This window comes from Oryctolagus cuniculus, chromosome 20, assembly GCF_964237555.1.
Source record: "Oryctolagus cuniculus chromosome 20, mOryCun1.1, whole genome shotgun sequence".
In the NCBI taxonomy this organism is placed as follows: Eukaryota; Metazoa; Chordata; class Mammalia; order Lagomorpha; family Leporidae; genus Oryctolagus; species Oryctolagus cuniculus.
In genome coordinates this window covers 36,109,028-36,132,144 of record NC_091451.1, presented here as the reverse complement: position 1 = coordinate 36,132,144, position 23,117 = coordinate 36,109,028, and the positions used below count along the sequence as shown (strand labels likewise).

At 54.9% G+C, this 23,117-nt stretch overlaps 1 protein-coding gene across 16 annotated transcripts in view; it reads left to right on the top strand.

Moving 5' to 3' along the window:
• TTC7B (tetratricopeptide repeat domain 7B) overlaps window positions 1-23,117 on the top strand; it is a 243,600-nt gene that overhangs the window by 184,122 nt on the left and 36,361 nt on the right. For 6 of the 16 annotated variants that reach the window (XM_070065534.1, XM_051826141.2, XM_070065543.1 and 3 more), the window contains 4 exons: window positions 1,315-1,412; window positions 5,582-5,746; window positions 7,868-7,918; window positions 15,880-16,020. In XM_070065534.1, coding sequence (XP_069921635.1) covers window positions 1,315-1,412; window positions 5,582-5,746; window positions 7,868-7,918; window positions 15,880-16,020 — 455 coding nt within the window. The remainder of the gene's footprint in view (window positions 1-1,314; window positions 1,413-5,581; window positions 5,747-7,867; window positions 7,919-15,879; window positions 16,021-23,117) is intronic. The other 10 variants (XM_051826144.2, XM_070065541.1, XM_070065538.1 and 7 more) reach the window with 3 other exon arrangements.

The window sequence follows — 23,117 nt, the reverse complement described above, 5'->3', positions numbered from 1 at the left end:
AAGAGGCTGCACGGACAGGCCGAGGCTCGAGAGCGTCCGTTATCCTGACTGATGAAAATGTGCGTGTACTTGAATGGTTTTTCCTGCTCAGAGACACTTACTGTTTCTCAGTAGTGGAAATAATTGCTAAAGCAGCCCCCAGAAGCACGTGTGTGGGGTGACGTCACAAGCGTAGGCTGACAAGGCCTCTGTGCCGAAGGAGGCCCGAGTTTCCCGAGGTTCCTCCAACCGCCTTGCTGGAGTGGAGATGGCAGCCATGCTGAGTTCCGTGCCAGATCTTGTTTGTACCCCTTTCAAGCAGCAGCTGCAAGGAGGAAGGAAATGGGGTACTTTTATTGTAAAACCTGAACTTCTTCACAACACGAAAAATCACTTGTAGCACCCCCCTCCCCCCAGGACTCAGAGAAACGCATTAAAGACTCCAACATCCAGGAACGAGTGGGGATCGTTTTAGAGCTGCTATGGCAGAATGTCATAATAGAAGGGGGAAAAGCAAGAGTTAAAAAAAAAGAGCAAGAATAAAAAGGAAGTCTGCCCGCCTGTTTCCTTCCCAGGGAGGCCTGATGTGGTCTCTGTGTGGCATTGCCAAGTGGATGGTGCCAAGCATGGCAGGGAGGCGCAGGCTGGAGAGGGGGCCTCCGGGAAGGTGGGCCGTGCAGGAAGCCAGTGGCAGTGACGGTCTGGGGCTGGCACCCAAGTCTGCTCTGTTCTCTCCAAGTCCCTCCATGTCCCCTCGGGCCAGCTTCTCCAGCTGGGGAACACCAGACAGGATGGTGGCTCCCGTGCCACCCTGTACTACACCTCCCTCAACCATGAAATGGAGTAACGTGCCAAAGGCTGGCTCTGGGGACCCAAACGAGGTTGTCACTGTGATGGCCCATTTCAAAATAGGGGCCTTAGAACCATCTGGAAAGCGTTGAAAAACGCAGCCTGCCCCAGCAACGCTGGTGGATGCAATGTGAAGCAGGCTGCCCGCCTGGGTGACTGGCAGAGGCTGCCTCACAGACAGCCTGGAGGACTGTCGGGGCTCCCTGGGTTCTAAGCCTTCCCCAACACAGAAAGCCAGCCCATGAGAACCTGGCTTCAAGTTTTCATCCTTGTATCTTAAGACTGGGGCAAGGGCCTGTGAGTGCGGCATGGCGGAAGGGACGTTGGTGATGTGGGCAGGAAGCAGGACGCCTCCTGAGCAGGACAGGAGGAGAGGCACTGAGGGCCGTCCCAGGGCGCGTGCCCTGCACTGGGGGAGCTGCTCTGCTGCCTCTCCGTCCCTCCCTCCCTGCCTGCCCGGGGTCTGACCGGAGCTGTGTTTTGCAGTGATTCGGGACGAGGGAGCAGCCTCTTGGATCGGACCATCGCAGACAGACGGCAGCTGAACACCATCACTTTGCCAGACTTCAGCGATCCCGAGACAGGTGAGAATCCGAGGCACAGGGCCAGGTGGTGACCAGCAGAGTGCCACGGGGCTGCCAGGCTCGGGGCTGGGAGAGTTCCTTATGCCGCTAGGTTAGACGCTCGGTCGAGGTGCGCTTTCTGCAGTCTCTTTCTGCAGTGGGGGAAGTGATACTGTTTGCCCCACACGGCTCTCTGAAATCTGTTCTCCCCTGGCCCTGAGAGCCTAGAGATTCAAGCGAAGATCAGACGGTTCCGTCCCCGTCAGGTTCCCTTCAGCTTTTCCGTGTCTCCTCCACTCTAAGTTTCGGTTTCTAATCAAGGTTTCAATTTCTAATCAGCTGCATGTGAACACACACACACACACACACACACGCACACACGCCAAGCAGGAAAACCCCATAGGGTGGCGGCAGGCTCTGCGCTGCCAGTTCTACTGTCCCCACGTTGAAGCCCAGGCACCTGCTGACTCCGAGCGAACATTCACCATGCCGGCTGCTAGCAACGACCCGCGGGACTCGGCAGACCCACACGCCACGTTGAACTTCACTCTGAGTCTTAAAGATAACTCTAGAGCCTCCTGGGACGCCTGCTCTTGTTGCTCGCTCTCCTCCCTCAGGAGACCCTGTAGGTTGACGGGCTGGCCGGCTTCATGAAAAGAGCCCCAACCCCAACGTCCTTTTCCAATCCCGAGCCACGTGCTGTCCTCTGACAGAGCCCTTCCAAGGCAAGCTGAGAGCAGCCCTGAGCCAGGCCTCACCTGCACCTGTGCCCTGGACACCTGTCCCCAGGTGGGAAGGGAGGACTCAGCCCAGCTGCCCTCACACCTGCCCACCTAGCACCCTTGCATTCCTGCACTAGGCCCCCTTGCACCAAATTCAAAGTCCACTTGAGAAATCTGATCCAAGGGCCCCAGGGCCGCTAAGTCAAGCAATTGTTGGATATTAGAACTGGAGCAAATGGTCAGTTAGAGCAGTTTCACCTGGCTGGCAGCCATTGCTCTAAATGCAGAGTGACCAAATCACCTTACCCCCAGAGGCCTGAGCCCTGGATTGGTCAGCAGGCACTGGTGGGCTTAGCCTGCAGACGAGGCAGAGCCCTGGCTGGTGCGGCACAGTGAAACTGCCTCGGGGGCCCAGTCCTGAGAGAGGGCCCTGCCGGGAACGGAGGGTCGGGCTGCTGGCACCGGGCACTGCAAGGTGAGGCCAGCGCGGGGAGAAGAGCAGGAGGTGAACCGCGTTCTGGCCCGGGCAGGGATTTGCGCTGATCCAGAACGGTTGCCGCAGCTGCCCCGCCGCCTCCTCACGCCCTGTGTGGACAGGTGTGCTGAGTCCTGACCCCCTTTCCTTCCAGCTGGCCCGGCATTAATTTCCCTAGAGGTCTCTCCCTCCATCACATGGCAAACAGCAAGTGGCAAAAAATAAAGGAGGCCCTTGCTATTCTGTGGCCCCTTGGAACATTTTTCCTGGCACCCCCAGGAGCCGTGCAGGCCAGGTGTGACTGGGTTCTGCCCAGCCCTCCCCCCCCTCTTTGCCCACTGGCATAGAGGCAGCCATGCTCTGGGGAGATGGGAGAGGTGCCCACGCACTCCCCCAGGGAGTCTGGCCTGCTGGTTCCTGTGCCCTTCATGAACAACAGGGGAAAGCCACAGCCTTGCAGGCCCGGCCAGGCCATTTGCTGTTACTGTAGAACACACAGGAATCCTCCCGATGCCTTCCACCGGCCTCGCTCCCAGGGCTGTGAACGGGGCAGGGAGACAGACGACGAAGGCCGAGTTCTAGGCCTTCCTGACTGCAGGTGATTTGTAAACGAGGGTGGAACGTGCTGAAATGGCTGTGTAAGTCAGAGACTTGAAAAGTAGGCAGGCCTGCCCTAGACGGCGCAGTTTTGTGTAACCGCTCGTCGTGTGGTCACAGGAGGGCGGCGCCTCTCTCACTCACACAGCTACGTGGACGGCTGCCTATGAGCCACCCACGGAGTTTATTTCCCTCATCTTGATTTCTTTGCAAGAGGAAGTACATTTATGTAATTTACCAGCCGAGACTCTTAACTTCAGACGGGGCCCTAGAGAAGTTGGGCTCCCGTCACGGACCCTCCGTCCGGACGGACCCTCCGTCCTGACGTTCCCTGGAGGTGACCATGCTCGTTGGCTTTCTGTTCCCTGTCCCCGGTCTTCGCAGCATTTGGCATTCTCCCTGCCCCTTCCGTAAGCAGGCACACGTGACAGACGCTGTCCAGCACCAGACCCCGCTCACTGAGGGTGCCTCCCCATCTGTCCCTGGAGAATGTTCCATGACCCCCATATTGCACACTCCAGGTTCCTTCCCATCCGGCGAGGTCTCAGCCACTTTCCTCTCCTTTGTCATGCTTCCAGCTCACGTGGTACCGAAGGGCAGTGGCTAATTTTGAATATCCAACACTGCTCATTCCGAAAAGCAACTGAGCTGTAGAGACCAGAACAGGAACCTTCTCCAAGGTCAGCCTGGTCCTGAATCAAACACAAGTGACCTGAGATTGGAGTCCGTCTGGGAGACCCCAGCCCTGGCAGGGGCAGCGTGTCCATAGCCCTGGTCCAGGCCACGCCCCGTGTTTCACTGCATTTCTAAATCCCCTCCACAGGGCACCGGCATCTGAGGGCAAAGCCAGACAGTGTCAGCATCAGGAAGGGTCATGGCCAAAGCGAGGTGAAATCCACTCTCATGTTCCTGCCAGCTCTGGGCCCCTGGGCCCAGAATCCCCTGTTGTGTGGACCCCTTTGTGAGGCCACAGGCCCCCTGGGAGCAGTTCTGGGTTTCCCCAGAACTAAGTTTATTTCCTCTTATTTGTTATTTCTGGAGAATTTTCACACATGCCAGAATAAAGGGGCTCACGCGGTAAATTCCTGCTACCCGGCCACACTCCAACAAGCAGCGCCCTGTTCTGTCCTGCTCTCCTGTCGTGTGACTTGGCTTTTGCAGGATATTTTACTGCAAATCCAAGACATCACGTTCTGCTTGTTAAAGTTTCAGGGTCTGTGTCTAATAGATAAGGATTTCTTTTAAGACTTACTTTATTACGAATTTTTAGATTGTACCATTATCATGCACCACGAGGTCCACAGCTCAGGTCCCATGTTCCCGACTCTGGAAGAGGCTGACTAACTGGAATATGGCTTCCCACCTCTGAAGCTGTCCCCATGCAGACCTGTGCAGTGACACGAAGCAGCAGCCACGTCCGCAGCTTGGGACCCGCCAAGTCCGCTGCGGCCAGCAGAGTGGGATTCTGCTTCATTAATTAGACGGATGTGTCACGCTGAAAAAGCCCCCTTTGCTGAGCATGATTTCCCTTCTGATGTCACCTCTGGCTTCACTTCCCACCCCCACCTCTGCCATTCTCAAAGCCCCAGCCGGTGAGAAAGAGGAATCCAGTGGAGTGACAGTCTACTTTGAAGCTGTGAGTCATTGTCTTTGATTTGGAATAAGTTAGTAGTTCCTTAAATAGAGGATGAAAAAAATTTTTTTCTTCCTTTTGCCTTCAAAACAGGATGTAGGGTAAGGGGATTTGTCTTTAGTCATTGGTAGGTATTACCGGACAGCCACCAAGAGCAGGGCAGTTGTTCTCACTTGCAAGGTTGACCCATTGTATTTGGGAAGGGGTCTCACCGGAGCTGTGGTGGTCTTCACTGTTGCCAGGTGTGCAGGGGACAGCACCAGCTTCCTTTACAAAGTACCCAGCCAGCACCCCCAGTGTAGACCCCTGGGAAAGCCTAGCACCCCATCACTCTCACTGCACCTTGGATCACCTTGGTTCATATGAGTGCTTCTCACAAAAAACAAATCCATGGAAATTCACATCCTAACGCTCTCCAGCTAAAAGGCAAATAGTGTTCTCTAGAATGTTCTGGGTATTGTAGGTTAAGGATACATTACTTCAGTGGATCACCCTGCTGAATCTGTGCCCAGGTGAATCTGAGTTATTTTTATTCCATGGTGTTATTGCAGAACAGTTAAATAACCAGCAGAAAAACAAATTTGTTTTCTTCGAAAAGCACTTGTATTTTCATGTAGAAGAATGATTGTGTATTACATGACCTCATTTTCTTTGCAGCTTTATGTGAGTATATTAAAAGCTCATTGATTTTTTTTTCTTTGTTTCTAAAGGTTTTTTTTTTTTTTGCTTTTACCTTTTTTTTCTCTCTCTCTTGCTTTTTTAGTGTCAGATTCCTCCTCCTCCTCCTCTTCTCTCTCAAGAACCGAGTCTTCCCTCCACCTGTTTGTGTCTTCTCATCTTCATTCTCATCCCAAACCCGACACCTTTGTGTGGCCCCCTGCAGCTCATGCAGTCAGTGACTCTGGTCCCCGCCGGGAGCCCTCTCTCTGTAAACATGGTTTTTCCTTTTTTGTTCGACCTGCTTCATGCCTGATGTTTTGTTTGCTGATAATCTTCCTAACTGATAAGCTGGACTGGAAACTCCAACAAACTCCTTAGAGAGAAAACCTTGCAAACTGGAAAACACCGAAGCTGTTTGGGGCAGAGGGAAACCTGAGAGTCCCCGCCCCCTGCTGGGAGCAGCGCCACCAGGGGCTTCTCTGCTTCCCTGGAGTTGATGTAAACACATAGAAGTTAATCCCATTGACATTTAGAAATCACAATGTCACCCTAAACATTTCTAGGTTTCCATTTAGACGTTCATTCAAAAATTGATTTTAATTTAGAAATTAATCTATGTCAACCAGCCTATAGTAGTCCAGGCTGTAATCTGGAGATAAGGACTGTGTGTCTTTTACATGTGTAGTTGGCAAACTTTACTGTGCATCTAAAGCACTTGAGAAGTTCTGGAAGTCACCGCTGCCCAACCCATAATCCCACTGGCCTGGGTGGAGCCCCGGGGTCGGGATTTGCACCCTGACCCCCGTGATCCCAGCGCCCCTGGGTCTTGGGTCGCGTTCTGTGACAGAGTGCTTGCACTGTTTTCCATTTGCAAGGAAGGGAGTTGTAGAGCTTGTGTTATGAAACAGTGTGGGGAAATTGGACAGCATTTTAGTCTAATCTTGCTTTTAAATAATACGGAAATTTTGAAAGTCTGCTTTAGCGAGCTCTAGGACCTGTCAATTAAAAAAAAAAAAAGATCCCTGTATTAAAATGCAAGCCTGGTTGGTAAGTCCTTAAATGGGACCTAAATGAGCCTCACCGGGCAAGTCCATCCTGATTCCCTTTCCCTCATTTATTTAATGTTCAATTTGCTGCCAGCACTGCCGGAAAATCTGCCCTCTGTGATTTGTAAGGGCTCGTCTTGTTCCAATGCTCAGTTACGTGCCACACAGAAGCTCCTAGGGGGAAGGGAGCTACAGGGAGCTCCTTCCTCCCAGGTGCTCATCCTCAGGTGGCAGCCGCTGCCCTGAACACACCCACAAAGTGGGCGGAAGTGGGGCTGTCACTCAAACAAACCATACCAAGAAACATACCAACCCCGCCTCTCCGCTTGTTACAGGATCCAAACGCTGCTTTGAAGGCAACCCCCAGCTTCACACAGTGTCCTTTTTAGTTTGCTTCTTAAAAATAGGCCTGTTCCCTTAATGCAGTGCCCAGGGGCTATTGGCAGCTTTGTTTTTTACAGAACAATTGATTTTTCCATTGACTTCTGCTGCGCTCATTGTATTCCAACGGCCTCTTACAGTTGTGGCGTGGCACTGGGTCTTTTCTGTTGCTTCCTGGCGGGCCCTGTGTTCCTTCAAACCTCTGAAGATGGGAGTCCCGGCTCTCCCAGTGAGGCACTGGGGATTGGTTGCTTTAGTAAGTGGGTGTGGCCAGGAGCGCCCGTGGGCCATCTGCCGGATGCAGCCCGTGCATCCCAAGCAGAGCTGACTGCTTAATTTAGGAAGCTGTGATTCACCTGCCTCCCCTCGGTGAGTGCCTAACCAGTAACCAGGTATCTTCAAGAAGCCCGAGCACCCAAGAATCCCTTCTCTTTTGCTATAGATTGCACAGTAGTTGGAGAGGGAGCAGACATCTGACAAACACAGAATTTCCTGGTTTAAATTGCAGCGAATTTGAACCCCAGACCTTCCACCAAGACAAGCAGATCTCCAAGGCCTGCTGCCCCGGCCCTCCCAACTGCTGGGATCCTGATGAGGGTTAACGTGTGGAAGGATCTGAAACCTGCCGGCTGGATTATTTTTTCCCTTCCCTTTGGAATTTCCTGCTCTGGGAACAAAACACGTTACACAGATTGGCTGGCTCCTGTGTGCTGGGTGAATGCTGGCGTGTGGAGGGGAATGCCCAGTCGGCCTTCCTTTGGTTTAGGAAAAAAAAAAAAAGAAAGAAAACCATTGTTAGTGGGAAAATGTCGGTCATTCTTGAAGTGAAGCCTGAGTCCTGACAGCCAGACTTAACAGTTGGAAGGTTATTAGAACTCTGTTTGCTTTCCTTAGCCTTGACTTTGATTTCCCAAATGTTTTGTTTCTCGGTTTTAATTTTTGGTTTGATTTGTTGTTCCAAGGCAGCTCACCAGAAGCATACTTTCATGGTTTTCCCTCCCTCTTTTCAGTTAGTAAGTAGCTTGCCGACTCGTTCACCCTTCCGAGCTCCCCAGAAGCACACTGCCCTCCACCGTGGAATGTGCACTGTGGTTGTTGAGTGTTGGGGATGCTGAGATGGTGTGGACGTCCCGCTGCCGCCTGCCTGCCCACTCCCGCCCGCTCCGCCTCCTGGGGCCCGGCTTTCCTGAGATTCCAATGCATTCTGCCACAGCTGGGGTTCCATTGCCGAGGAGGGAGGCAGTACTGGTCCAGGGAGGACTACAGCAAAGGCAGTGTACCGCCCACCCAAAGAGGGGAACTGAGGGGAGGGCTGCCACCCTCGGAAACTCTAGGCAGAGGGAACCCACTGCCTCTTGCCATCCCTATCCAGGGCAGCCATGACCAATGCACACAAGAGCAGTCGTAGCCATCAGTTTTCCTGGAACAAGCTAAGTAGGCCTCATAAAACTTAAAACTGCATCTGCCAAGATTTCAAGGAGACTGCACATTCCCTTGCAGGTAGGAGCCGTGCTTTGCATGGTGGTTTGAAGCCATTGGTAAATTGTCACATTTCCCAAAGACTAGCTCTTGGACCGCCGATTCTTCTTGTCTGATATTTTGGGGCAGTAGTCGTCTCCCGCCTAGAGGTTCACAGTGCTCATAACACATTAGGGGCACCAAGAAGCCCTGAGATGGAAAGAATCCAAGACTCTGTTTGACCTAATGTTTCCAAGCTAATTCCATTGCTCCTCTCCCCACTCCACCATGACTGCGTTTTGGGAAATGCTGATAATGTACATGGGAATCCAGTGCACACTTGAACCATCTGAACCTTCTGCTTGTGGTCTCAAGAGCTGGTTCCCCTGCTCAGACTAGATGTGCCTTTATTTCTGGCTCAAAAACATCCCTTAATGGAAGAGATCTGTTCAGTATTAGCGTCTCACTCAGATTCTTCATAAAGAAAGATTTCACTGCCAAGTTCCTTTCACTGTCATCAAAAACACTTGCTTTTTGGAAAGATGGGCTCCTTGGAAATCTTCAAGCAGCCCTTGCTGGTTAAAGGGAGACCTGATAGGTTTATGTGAGGGACTTCAGTACTTTCCGAAGAAACAGCTGCATCACTCTGAAAGGCCAGGACCCGGAGCCCAGGGCCAGTCCTGGAGGGGCCCAGGCACCTCCTTTAAACTCCTGGGACTTTAGTTCCCGTGTCTGTCAAATTGCAGGTTTGACTACAGTTCCGTGAACACACACCTGCAGGAACTGAGCCTGACCTTCGGCGCCATCAGGTGCCTTCTCCCTGAGTGGCAGCCAGGATGGAAAGCAGGGACGTTGGTGAGCAGGCCTTGAACCAGTCACTTATTTGAAAGGCAAAGCGACAGAGAGACAGGGAGAGACAGAAAGACATCTTCCATCTGTGGGTTCATCCCCAGCATGGCTAAAACAGTCAGGGCCGAGCCAGGCCAAAGACAGGAGCCTGGAACTCCATCCGGGTCCCCAACGTGGGTGGCAGGGGCCCAAGGACTTGGGCCATCTTCTGCTGCTTTCCCAGACCATAGCAGGGAGCTGGATCAGAAGTGGAGCAGCCAGAACTTGAACAGCTGCTCCGATATGGGATGTCAGCATCGCAGGCGGCAATTTCACCTCCTGCACCACAGTGCCAGCCCCAGTAGCCCCATTCTGGAGTGCTCCCACAGTTGTCATTTTAGAGAGAAATGTGTGTTGATGTTTTATTCTCCTCTGCAAGCACACGCTAAAACCAAGATTGCAACTAGGTTTTTGGCTCAGTTTTTCCCATCGCTGATTCTGGTAAAAGTGCTGCTCCCTTCGGCAATCAATCACCAGGAGAAGAGAATGAACAGATCAGTGAAAGACACACCTCTCAAGTGAGCGCAGATTTAGAGGCCAGTTCAAGACAGGGGTGTTTTTCTTTCCATGTGGTTAGCACTTTATTACTGACTGTATTTTCTAATGTCCAGGAAGTGACTAGTCAGGTAGCATATTTCACCCCCTGCTCCTGCTAAGTAGAATCAAGTGGTTTAAAAAAAAAAATCCATGTACATGTGAAAACATTACTCACCATGTTTGAGGGCTGGCAGTTTTTAAATTTCAGCCCTAATATATATAACCTTTTTAAACATAACCTTTTCTTGCTATTTCAATCCAATTTAAATTAATATAGTTCTCCTTAATTAGTTCTGTGGTGCCTTTGTTTAAATAAGATTGAATGGAATTATAGGAGATTGACAAGTCAACCATCAGTAGCACTCAGCCTCTCATGGATGTTGTGGCGTGTGTGTCTGGAATTAGAATTCCATCATCCCCGTGGCACGGCACTCAAAGCCTCGTGACCGTGTAGGGAGAGGAGGGTTTAGGTAGAGACGGAGCATCTGCCCCGTGTAGTCCTCCAGAAGGTACTATCTCCAGCTTCGACAGCTGGTGTCTCCCCCCACGCTTGTGCACGGCTTCCTCCCACGCTTCCGTGTGTGTGACCACCTGCCGGCAGCATGCGTGCTGGCCCCTGCATGGCTTCTGGGGACGACGTGGCTCCGTCCCTCCTGCCTCCATGGGATCCCTCCCTATAGCTTTCCCTGGGAACAGTTCTCCCCTCCATCCAGGAGATGACCCGTCCTGGGAGGTTTCAGCTGTGATGGGCATTCTGTTCAAGTCATTTGGGAGTGGGATCTCGTCCATTGCCCTGGGGAGTGTGTACTTAGAATTGTGAGTGAGAAGAACCCACAGCAGGAGACACCACTATCAGTGGGACTGGGTGGAAGGCAGCGGGGGCCAAGCCACCATCAGACACGCCACCGAGAGGGGCATGGGCGCTGTCACAGAAGTGGAAATATAGAAGGGAGACATGGGCTGGTGCAGTGTGAACACACACACACAACCAGCCTCTTCAGCAAGAGAACCACCTACAGCAAAGATGGGAGTGGTCCCAATTCCTAGGGAAGGGTCACCAAAATTCTTAATTTTTTTTAAGCACAGAGGAAATATGGCTAACTGAGCACTGAGATGAGAGTACTCTCCTATGCCTTCCTCTCCCTTCAAAGAAGAGACGACCGTTGCCCCTCTCCGGGCCCCCGCGCAGCACCGTCAGCCTGGTTCTTCCAGCGCAGGCAGCAGGTGTGCAGAGGGCGCTGGGCTGCCAGCTGCCTGCACTGCTGCACCACTCCATTCCCAAGCCCTGTGTTGAGACACAGAAATTCTTTTCCTGGTAAAAGTGAAATGTCTCGAGCCAGGCCCACCGGCAGAATGCTGAGTCATTGAGACCGCTGTTCAGTGCTCAGCGTCTTCAGGAGACGAGCGGCTGCTTTTCCCTTCTTCGTGTAACCAGAGGGCACGGCTTCTAAGAACTGGAAGCTGCATGCATGCTATTGGCAGGTGCCGTCTGGGGACTGAGGGCTACAGCAGAGTGGTTTCTGCATGCCCCGCCCAGGAGCGGCTCAGTGTCTTCAAAATCTGTGGCGAGGTCAGGTATCTGCTGCGGGGGCCTCAGGCAGAAAGCACGTGGGGGACTGAGATGGTACTTGGGGTGCGCGCATGTGTGCATCTGTCCCCCATGTGCGTGCACGGGAGGTGAGTTACTCCTCCAGGGCTGGGGAGCACAGAGCCTCCCAGAAGCCTGGGCAGCCACTGGAGCAATGTGTCTGCGGATTCTTTCCCCATCCCAGTTGTCCCTGGCTCCTGGCACACGGGATGTGCACCGAACCACTAGGTGGGCAGGGTTCATCTGAGATCTGGTTCCTCTTCTACAAGCCGTGAAGGCCCGAGGGGAGAGGCCGTTCCGTGCCACAGGACAGTAAGGGGCCGCCGGAGTAGGAGCGGAGCCTGTAGTCAAAGTACAGTTGAGCAAGCACAGCCAAGCCACTCCCTGACGGTGACGCTTTGCCGAACAGAACCATTCACTCTGCGATCCTGGTGAATGGTGAAATGTTGTTGCCCTGTCAGGGGCTGGGTGAAACTGACCACAGGTGCCTTTCTCCACATGTGGGAAAGCGTTTTTGGAAAGGCTTCGGCTGCAGAGGCACCAGTGTGCCGCTGGGGGCAGCTTTCGCTGCAGCCTTGGTTCTTGGTCCTCTGGGCCATGGAGAAAAGGCATTGCACCCAGGTCCCAGGGCCTCTGCAGCTCCCCCAGTCCCGCTCTGTCACCCACAGAGGTAGTCCAGAGAGAGCCAGGATCCCTCTGCTCCATGGCCTCATGTGCCCTTGGGCAGTTCAGCCACAGACTTGAGTTCATGCTCTTCCCTGCCTGCAGCGGCGCGGCTGGTGTGGCAGTGGCTTTTCCAAGGCACGGTGTCCTGTGCCGCATTTTCTCCCTGGGGGAGCACCGCCCGGCCCGCAGCCGTCAGCTACAGCAGGGATACGGCACCTCGAATGAGCCCACACCCTGTCCCTGCATCACCTGTTGAACCTGGTTGCTTGGAAGCTTATTTCTGCAGAGTCTTGGATTCCAAGTTGGGATGCGTCCTGGCGTCTTCCCTCTGATTGCTTTCTCGGGCCCCCGTTTGTCCATGCCCCCCTGCCGTCAGAAGTGTCCCTCATCCCCATGCCCTTTGCCTCGGCGAGAATGAAAAAGGCTCTGTAAAACTACAAGGGGTCTTCAGAAATGCCATGGAAAGTGAGGACTGGGAGAAAACCTTACGTGGATTTTCAATTTTTAAAAAACGATTTATTTTATTTATTTGAAAGCTAGAGTTACAGGGAGACAGCGGAAGAAGCAGGGATATCTTCCATCCACTGGTTCACTCCCCAAATGCCTGCGGTGGTCTGGGCTGAGCCAGGGAGCTTCATCAGGATCTCACACGTGGGTGGCAGGGACCCAACTGCTTGAGTTATCACCAGCTGCCTCCCAGCGAATGGACAAGCAGGAAGCTAGAACTGAGGGTGGAACGAGGACTCAAACCCTGCTATGGATGCAGACGTTCCAACAGGCAGCTTAACCGCTAGGCCACATGCCCACCTGTGTTACTTTTAAGTGAATAAATAACTAAATATTTTAAACATGTCTCAGTTTTAATATTGTGCATGTCAACATATATATAACCCACATAAACAATTTTTCGGAGTCCAGGGGATTCTGAGATGAAGAAATCTGAGACAGGGGCAGGTGTTGTGGTGCAGCAGGCTAAGCCGCCACTTGGGACGCAAGTGTCACGTATCAGAGGGCCAGTTTGAGCCCTGGCTACTTTGCTTCTGATTCAGCTCCCTGCTAACGCACCTGGGAGGGCAGCAGAGGATGGTCCGAGTGCTTGGATTCCAGCACCCATGTGGGAGACCCCAGTGGAGTTCCTGACTGCTCGTTTCCACGGTTGCAGGCGTGTGTGGAGAGGACCAATGGATGGAAGATTCTATCTATCTATCTATCTATCTATCTATCACTCTGCCTTTTAAATAAAAGTTAATAAAATTTTTAAAAAGCACCCACCCAGATGCACTGTCCTTGACAACAGGGTCTTCCCGGGCTCTGCTCCCCAGATGACCGTTGGGCCCGGGAATAGTAGAAGAGTCCAGGCTGGCTGGGCTGGTTTTGTAGGCTTCTCTTGACCAGGTCTTAGTGACTGCAGTCCCTGTCCCTCCGGGGAAGTGGTTCTTAGTCTTGGCTGCACACCAGAGTCACATCAGGGAGTTAACAGACAGATGCCCAGCCCCACTCCTGGAGTTGGTGATTGACTTGGTCTGGGGTGGAGCTGTGACATCATGATTTTTTAAGATTTTTATTTATTTATTCGAGTGATAGAGTTATAGAGAGAGGTAGAGACAGAGAGAAAGATCTTCCATCCACTGGTTCACTCCCCAAAAGGCCACAATGACCGGAGCTGGGGCTATCTGAAGCCAGGAGCCATGAGCTTCATCCGGATCTCCCATGCAGGTGCAGGGGCCCAAGGACTTGGGGCATCTTCCACTGCTTTCCCAGGCCACAGCAGAGAGCTGGATCGGAAGAGGAGCAGCCAGGACACGAACCAGTGCCCATAAGGGATGCTGGCACTGCAGGTGGAGGCTTGGCCTACTGTACCCCAGTGCCAGCCCCAACGTCATGATTTTTTAAATGCCCAGGTGATTATGATGTGATGTCAAGGTTGAGAACCACTGTTCGGGTAGTCAGTGAGAAGGTGATGATTCTATTTATTTATTTATTTATTTTTTTGACAGGCAGAGTGGACAGTGAGAGAGAGAGACAGAGAGAAAGGTCTTCCTTTGCCGTTGGTTCACCCTCCAATGGCCGCCACGGCTGGCATACCGCGCTGATCCGAAGCCAGGAGCCAGGGGCTTCTCCTGGTCTCCCATGGGGTGCAGGGCCCAAGTACTTGGGCTATCCTCCACCGCACTCCCAGGCCACAGCAGAGAGCTGGCCTGGAAGAGGGGCAACCAGGACAGAATCCGGCGCCCCGACCGGGACTAGAACCCGGTGTGCCGGTGCCGCAAGGCGGAGGATTAGCCTAGTGAGCCGTGGCGCCGGCGGTGATGATTCTATTTAAGTAATCCTTGCAGCTAAAAACAAAAGCTCAGGAAAACTACATCAAGTCCTGTAACCAAAGTCAAAATGTCATTTTCCATAAAAAGGTTAAAAATAACATAAACCTAGAAATATCAGTGGCTGCTTAAACATTTTGCTGTTTCGTGTTTTGAAAATGAGTAATTGGACGCACGTGGCCTAAAGCAGAGTGGATTCTCAGCCGGACTTCAGGTTCCCCTCGTGCCGCCGGTTAGAATCCTTCCACTCTGCCTCAAGACCGCTCTTGTCTCACACATCCTCGCAGGCTGTGTCTGAATTACTGGGGAAGGTGGATTTCCACCTGCCAGACCCCCCTGAAGGATTTGAGGGTACTGAGGGGAAGGGCTGTTCCTGTCCTACGAGGCAGTCAGGACACAGTGGGGAGGACCGGCCCGTTGCTGCCAGTACGCTTCAGGTGAATTCGCAGTGCTGCACTCCCACCCCCACTGAAGTCACACTCGTGCCCATCGTCTTTGCGTCACCCGCAGGATAAGCGCCAGGAGTTTCTGCACACTGGGCATTTCCCTTTGTGAACAGTCACCATTTTAAACTCCCCAGTTAGTTGATAGTTACCGCTCGCCATGCCAGAGCATTCGTCTCCATGGCAAACTCAGGCGATCACAAGTATGAACAGTTTTGAGACAGAGAATCCTGCTGTCAGCTCCGAAGCCCCACGTCCAAGAGGGCAGTTTGAACGGGTGAGCAACATGCCCGTGTTTCAGGGGTGATCTCTGGTCCTCAGCCCGCTGCAAGGTCAACACGAAGAGATGCAGGCTTTGCCGCATGCACTGCACCTGCTCCCTGGACGGGCACATGTGCTCAGTCCCCTCCCTTAGCCTGTGAGGACAGCGGGTCTACGGAGAAGCCAGGCAGGTGCGTCTTCTGAGCTCCAAGTGTCTTTGGTAGAACTCCCCCCTCCCTGGTGGCCTGGTGTTAGCCCCAAGAATGGACTTCTGCTTAGCCCCAAGGCAAAAGCGTGTTCTCCCTGCAGTTTGTAACTCGTGTTCCTGATCCTGGGGTGTGACAAGCTGCACCCAGGGAGGGGGCAGTCGCCGGGCTTGTCTTGGCCACGGCCAGTCCCTCTTCTCCACATACAACCCCAGGAGGCACACGTGACCCTCCCTGCTGTGGAGCGTCTAGGCAGGGGTGCTTTGCAAGGTCCCTTTTGTTAGCCCTTGTCTCACAGCTGTGTCTGTAGCTCTCCCCCTGCTGGCCCCCGACACGCGCACGGTGCCAGACTGAGCTCCTGGAGGGAGCACGTCGCCTAGCATGTGCTCTGTGTGTTGACTAGATTAGCTACAACAGCAGGATGGAAACCCAGGTTCCAGGCAGGAATGGTCGTCCACATCTCTTACGGACACGAAATCTCAGGAACGTGCCGGGGCAGGGGTGCGTGTGTACGTGTGCACCTGTGTCTGTGTGTGGGAGGAGGTGGTTTCGTGGTTGGCTGGGTGACCGTTTCCCTCCTGATTCTGTCTTCTCCAAAACCTCCCACAGGCTCTGTCCACGCCACGTCAGTAGCAGCCTCCAGGGTGGAGCAGGCTCTGTCAGAAGTGGCCTCGTCTCTGCAGAGCAGCGCCCCCAAGCAGGGCCCACTACACCCCTGGATGACACTGGCACAGATCTGGCTCCACGCAGGTACCACCCCACCCCACCCTGCCCGTGGGCCCCTCGACCCCCACTGCCGGGCCTGGGGCTGCAGGACCCTCTAACCCAGGACCCCTGCTGCCTCGGCAGCCACGCACCCCGCTGGGAGGCTCTCCGTGCTGGGACCGTGAATTGCTGGGCAGCTGCCTGGCCCTCCCCTGCCTCAGCATCCTGACCCAGAGCCTAGCACACAGTGGCATCCGGGGAGGAGGTTCCAGTGGGGGTTGGGGGTGGGGCTGGTGAGGGTACATGGTTGAGGGGCTAGCGGGCTACGCCCCAGACTGGCTGCCACTAGCCAGCGGCACAGACCAGAGTTCTGGAGTTCCCTGTCTACCTCTGAGTTTCCATTTCTTATCTGTACCGTGGGGTTGAGGATAGCCCCTGTCTCCAAGGGTTGACGTATCTGTACAGTGGGGTTGAGGATAGCCCCTGTCTCCAAGGGTTGACGGGCACTGGGCCTGGCGCATCTTGCCAGGAAGTCTTAGAGTCTCTCGGAGACACATGGGCCCCACTCACTGTTCTGGTTGCACTCCTCGTCATCCACAGAGGGGAGGCAGGTAGAAGCAGCTGCTGACCTGGGCATCAGCCCAGGGCAGGGGGTGGGCACGCTTCCCCTGCCCCAGTCACACGTGGACGTCCACTCATTTATGCCCCAGGGCTTTTGTGTAGCTGGGGATCCCAGCATGCATTATCCGGGCAGTGCGTACCTCTCCGTACAGAGCCTCCTGGCCAAATAATGGCTGTTGATTCACGGACATACTTAGATCTCTCCATAAAAGGTGGCTTCTCTTCCTCCCATTCTGTGCCTTGGTCTGCACAGCCCCGGCTGGGCCTCCTGGGCCTGGACTCTCAGGGTGTGGGGAAAGCCCAGATTTGGCTGAGAGCAGTGCTCATTATGCCCTGGTAGCCCATCTGTGTGCTCCATGCTTGCCAAGGCTGACCGCGTGATGTCCAGCCTTGCTGCACACGACAGAGGACCTTCATGTAGGAAAACACGATAGGATTTGCCCGGCTTGGGCATGGAACAAAGCCACAGCCAGTCAGCCTTTCCTGTCATCCTTACCTGAGCCCTGACAGCTACCGTAATTTCTGAAAAGGAGAGCTGGGCCGTGAGCGTGCGATTGTTCCTCCCTGCTGCAGACTGCACTGGGCCTCTGGCAAAGAGAGGTCCCAGACAGGCTGCCTCCAGGCCAGGGGGCCGCGGGCATGCCTGTCCGCAGCTCAGGCTTCTGGCCCTGTCCTGCACAGTCACCTCCACGGACCGCAGCTCAGAGAGCAGAAAGGAAGGGAACCCAGCTTCGCGAGTGGCCCCCGTGAGCCTGGCTGGGCCGGCAGGGCCGGTGTAGGGAGCACGGTTGTCTCTCAGATCCGGCTGCAAGATGAGTTTTTGAAAAGGCTGAAGTCTAAAACCCCGGAGGGCTGGGGTCCTCCTTCTAGCTCCCTGACCTGACGTCGGTGCTTCTCAGAAAGCACGTGGCCTGATGGCCCCCAGGCCCTGGAGAGCTCCCTGGAGAGCGTTCCTCCCCACCATGGCCCTTGGGGAAGAAATCCTGTAGCTGCTTTTGGAACACTGAAGAACTCCGTGGCTGAAACTGTTAGGAGCAATCCTTGGATTTTTCTATAATCACATAAGACCCATCTCTCATGACCTTGGCCTCTGGGTCAGAAAAGTCTTCATTTGCCAGTTAAGGCAAACAGGCTACAGTGCCTGTACCATTCTACAGGCTGCTGGCATTCAGGTGTGGGAAGCGGCTTTCCGCGTGGGCCCTGGGTAAAATGCGCCTGGTGTGTGCAGTTGACGTGTGGCATGAATGAATGGAGTCGGCCAGAATCTTCTCTTGGAGGGATGACTTTGTCTGAGTCAAGACCTTTTCTTTGAAAGGTAATTTCAGGAGAAAACAGCTTCCACGGACTCACAAGTTTTACCACATGTGGTTTGAGCTCATCTGCTCTGAGAGGCGAAAGAGAGGTGACTGCACCTTTTGATGAGTCATGGAAACCAGATAACTGGTGCCCTGTGTCCACCATTGGCGCCAGCAGCGCTTCCAGATTCCCTGGACTTTGCAAAGCTGTAGGAGAAGTTAGTGGGATCGAGGCCTCACGCCCCCAGGCCCTGGGTTCCGGTGGCCCTGTGGATCCCCTTTCTCTTGGTGCTTTTTTCTGGGGCTCTGAGTGTTGAGGGAGCTCACGGTGGGGCCACATAGTGGAGAGGGCCCCAGATTGGAGCCTTGCAGGGGCGCTGTCTCTAAGACAACCTCACATTTCCAGCCGGTTGTATCCAAGGGTCTCTGGGCCGCTTGTGCAAGCACGTGAAAGACAAGGAGATCATAAGCAGACCGCCTGAGGCTCCGCTGCTGTGAGGGGCAGGCCGGGGCCCAGCTGGGAGCACGGACCATGGAAGGACAGCTGTGAGCACCTCCTCTTCTGTCCTGACACCCCTGGCCCCAGAGCTGCAGAGTCTTTCATCAGGACCCACTCGGGGTGTCCATGTTGGTCCTTTGGTTTGTCTGGACCTATGTCACAAGTTGTTTTCAAGTGACACAGGCACGTGGCACACCAAGAGGTAGGACTGACATAAAGCGAAGAGGCTCCATCCACCCCTGAGCTTCATCACCCTCCCAGCAGACACCTCTGCCAACCGTGCTGTGCGCCTTCCAGTCCTACTTCCCTGTGCCTTGTCCCCACCAGCCATCCCTGGAGCCTCAGGGTTGCTCACACGTCCACACCTGGAAGGCTGTGGAGTGTAAGCGGGCCGTGTGTCATATCCAGCCCCCAGCGGACAGGCCGTGTGTCATATCCAGCCCCCCGCGGACCCGTGTCCAGCTCGTCTCTAGTGTTTTGCCACTGCAGACCTGGCTTCGGGAAGTCCCCCTGGATGTGTAAGGCAGACTCCACGGGTCAGAGGCTGTGCACTCCTTAGCTGTGGTGAACTTTGTCGCGTTACCTTCCTCGGAGTTGTGCCTGTTCACACTCCAGTCAACAAGGCGCGCCTGTCCATATCTCACATTCTTGCCACACCAGGAATGATCACATCCTAGCGCTGTGCGGCCCCACATGTAGAAGCCGGTGTTTCCATTGTCCATGCCTGGCTTTCATCCAGTTGTCTTCTTAGATACCGAGCTTCTCTTTTTCCATTCGTAAGCATTTATTAGTGTCCATAGGAATTTGCCTTGAGCCTATGATAAGCGCTGTAAATATTTCCCCCAGTTTTGTTTTGTCTTTTTTTATGCTCACTTTCCTGAAAGTTTGAAATATCTCCGGTGCCATTTGTATGTGCATTCTTTTTTTAAAAAAAAATAAGATGTATTTGTTTATTTGAAAGGGAGAGCCATAGAGAGAGAGAGAGAGAGAGAGAGAGAGAGAAATCTTCCATCTGCTGGTTCACTCCCCAAATGGCCTGAACAGCCAGGGCTGGGCCAGGCTGAAGCCAGGAGCCCAGAACTCCATCTGGGTCTCCCACATGGGTGGCCAGGGTCCAAGTCCTAGGGCCTTCCAGGCACATTAGCAGGGGAGCTGGATGAGAATTAGAGCAGCCAGAATGCGAACCCGCACCAGTGTGGGATGCCGTTGTCACAGGTGGCGGCTGCACTCTCTCATAATGGAAGTCTGGGGAGGCTTTTCCCCCACTGCGCAGTAGGGACCCAGGCTGGCAGAAGTGGGTGCCTTTGCAGTCTCTCTGGGGCAGAAGTGAGGGGAGCTCCGTTAGAACATCTGATGTCACAGCTCTGAGACACCCACAGGTGCCCTGGGGAACGCAGGCCCTCCTGCCGGCCATGCAAACCCACCGTCACAGCAGCTCAGAGCCGAGCCAGAGCCTTCCCGGTGCCCGTCTTTCCACCTCCACATTGGGATGGCAGCTAAAAATGACTTTGCGGGAGGTGGCTAACTCCTGCCTGTCACTTGCTAATAGTTACAGCGTTGGCTTTGGCACCTCTCTCAGTTGAAACCAGCAGCTATTCTTAGATGTGCAAGATCAACTTTTCTGATTCCTGCTGGGGATGTAAAGCTATGATACTGTCACAGTCCCTTGCCCCTGGCACAGCCTGTGCCCTCCTCCCGCCCCTCCCGGGCCCCACCCCAGCACTGGGAGGTGGCATCAGCAGCAGGGTGGTGGGCGAATCCTGTGACCTGACCACCGTGCAGAGAGACAGCTCCCAGGAGTGCTTGGAGCAGGAGCAGGCTGTCCCAGGGCCAGGCCTGCCCAGAGGTGGGGCCAGTCTGGATGAGTCCACTCTGCCACACCTGCCCATTCTCCTTCCCTGGAGAGTTCTGATGAATGGTTAAACTTGCAGGTCGCTGTGTGTGTCACATGTTATTCCAAGGACTTTGTGTGTCTGACCATGTGTAGTCCTTATAACCTTATGAGGTTTATTTATTAATTTTTTTTGAAAGACAGATCTTTTATCCATTGGTTCACTCCCCAAATGCCCACAACAGCCAGGACTGGACCAGGAACTCAATACAGGTCTCCCATGTGTGTGACAGGGACCCAAGTACTTGAGCTTCCACCTGCTGCCCCACCCCCACCCCACCCTGCCAGAGTGTGCATTACAAGAAGCTGGAATCAGGAGCAAAACCAGGACTCAAAGCCTGCCGCTCCGCTGTGACATCCCCGAACATCTACCCCTCAGGTTTAAATAACCTTATTCACCCCTTTTTGCAGATGAGAAGCTGAGACTCTTATCTAGGGTAACATGACTAAGAGGCTGGGAAGCCAAGATTCAGACCCAGCTGGTGTGGCCCCAGCAGGCACTTAGTGGGGCTGCACTCCGCCCGTGGGCACCTCCCACACGCTGGCATCCAGCTGGGCAGACTCCCGCCCCCCTGGGGTTCACAGGAGCTGACTGGTCCCCTCCCAGGGAGCCACTGAGAACTGAAAGCCTCCCCCAGGCACATGAGAACAGAGGCCTGAACAGAGGTCAGCTCTTGACGGGAGGCACAGAGGAAGGCCTCGCGGCCGCGCGAGCACTGAGAAGTGGCAGGGACCCTGCGCTGGAAGCCTGAAGAGCGAGCAGCGAAGGGGGCGGAGGAGAGGCCAGGAAGGAGCGTGCCCCTGGGGGCCAGGGTGAGAGCTTCGACCTTGACCCCCACAGCATGGAAGAGCTCTGGGAGGGCTGCAGGCAGAGCAGGAGAGAGTCAGGCTGAGCGCTGTGGAGTGGTCTCTCCAGCTAAGTGGTGAGCCGAGTGAAGGAGCAGAGGAAAGCTGGGAGCAGGTGCCAGAGGAGGGCGGCGTCGGTGCCTGCGTGGCGTTTCTGAGGTCGAACTGTCGGGAGTGGAGCCAGATGCAGGGGAGGGGGACAGGGACAGAAAGAAGAATCCTGCACTGGGCCTGAGCTGGGGGTGACAGGTGACACTGCTTGCGTGGGGCAGCCTGGGAGAGGAACTGACTGCTCGGTCAGGGAGCTGGAGAGTCCAGCGCCTCGGGTCCTCGGGCTGTGCTGGTGACGATGCCACGCAGGCGCCTGCGTCCTCAGGCCCCCACATCCCACCTGGGCGGGAAGCAGTGAGGTCAGAGGGGCCTGTGGCCCTGAGCAGCCCCTTCCCTTCCATCAGAGGCTGTCAGCATTTTTGTGCCTGCGCCGTTTGCAGAGAGCGGCCTTTCGGAGCCCACCCTGTCGCCGGGCTCTGCTCTCGTGCCCAAGTGCGTTCTTACTGCTGGCTGGTCTGCTGTGTGCTTCCAGAGCCCACTTCCCTCTGCTACAAGTTCCCGCAGCCCCGAGTAGGTTTACAGGGCCCTGCGTTTCACTGTGTAAATGCCCCTGGAAGAAGGGACTGGAAGAAGGGACGGGGACCCGCCGCTTGTGCTGCGCCCCTCGGTGGAGCTGTGCACAGAAACCACGCCCCGACTCCGCCCCTCGCTTTGCATTTATGCATCTGCAGACTTTTCCTGAGCACCGCTCAGTGCTAGAGCCTCTGCTAGGAGCCGCCTCTAGGTCGGCAGGCAGCACAGTCCAGGCCATGTGTTTGGAGGCTTTGGGGAGCTCAGAACAATCCCCCTTCGCTCAGCTCCTGAGCTCGGAACCAGCTAAGACAAAGGAGGCAGCTGGAGTGCAAAGACCTGCCGCGTCCCAGGGGAGACTGACGTCACAGCTGGGTGGGAGACCCCATCCCCGCCTGCTGGCCTGCCGCTGCAGGGGCAGAGCCCGGGGTGGCCTGCAGGAGGGACAAGGCACTCAGTGACTGCACACAGGAAGAGCAGGCCCGAGTCCTCCCCGAATCTCCCGTCCAGTGGAAGCAGGAAGGGGCCTGGGGAGGGCCCAGGCCCCTGCCAGAGACAAGGAGCAAGGACTGGTGCATCCTCTAGCGCAGTGATGTGACCGCGGTGGTGACAGAGGCCATACCAGGTGCCGGGGGAGCACAGAGGCGGCAGGGTGCCGAATCGCAAAGCCCTCTTCTGGGGGGTCCTGGGCTTTGAGCCGGGGACTCCCGGCGAGGGAAGCTTCGGAACGGCGCAGGCTCACAGGAAGTACCACCTGGCCTCCTTATGTTCTGGGGCCCAGCACAGTGCTGTGCACAGAAGGCTATGTGCAGGGGTGGTCTCAGGGGCTTCCCTTCTCTTCCTCAACCCCATCCCAGACTCCTTGATTGGATCAGGAAGTCCCACCACCAAGGCCTCCTTCCTGGGGCCTGAGGCACTGTGTCCGGGAAGCTGTGGCTTCCTTCAGAGAGGAGTCACTGTTCCTTGTCATTGTCTTAAAGGAGCTGTGATAAAATGTAGGCTGGGCCTGGCTCCGCCTACTGTCCTGAGACTCCCTGTACCTCGTGCACCTGTCTTCTCTTGCAGCCTCCAGGAGCAGCGTCCTTGCCCTGGCTTGATGCCACTCAGGGCTCGCAGCCTCCGCTGGCTGGGTTAACCCTTAGCACTGCCCTTGGAGGGTGGAGGCAGGATCTGCCCCCGTCTCACAGCTGAGCAGGCCTGGAGCAGCTGGCAGGCGAGCTCAGGGATACTCTCGGGACGCTGTAGCTTGCAGACTGGAAGCCATAGCTACAGGCAGGGGGAGGGAGATGAACCCAGAGGGGACCCATGCTGCCTGCTCTTGGGAATCGTTTTGTAGATTTCCAGAAATACTTCTGGGGAAAAAAAAAAG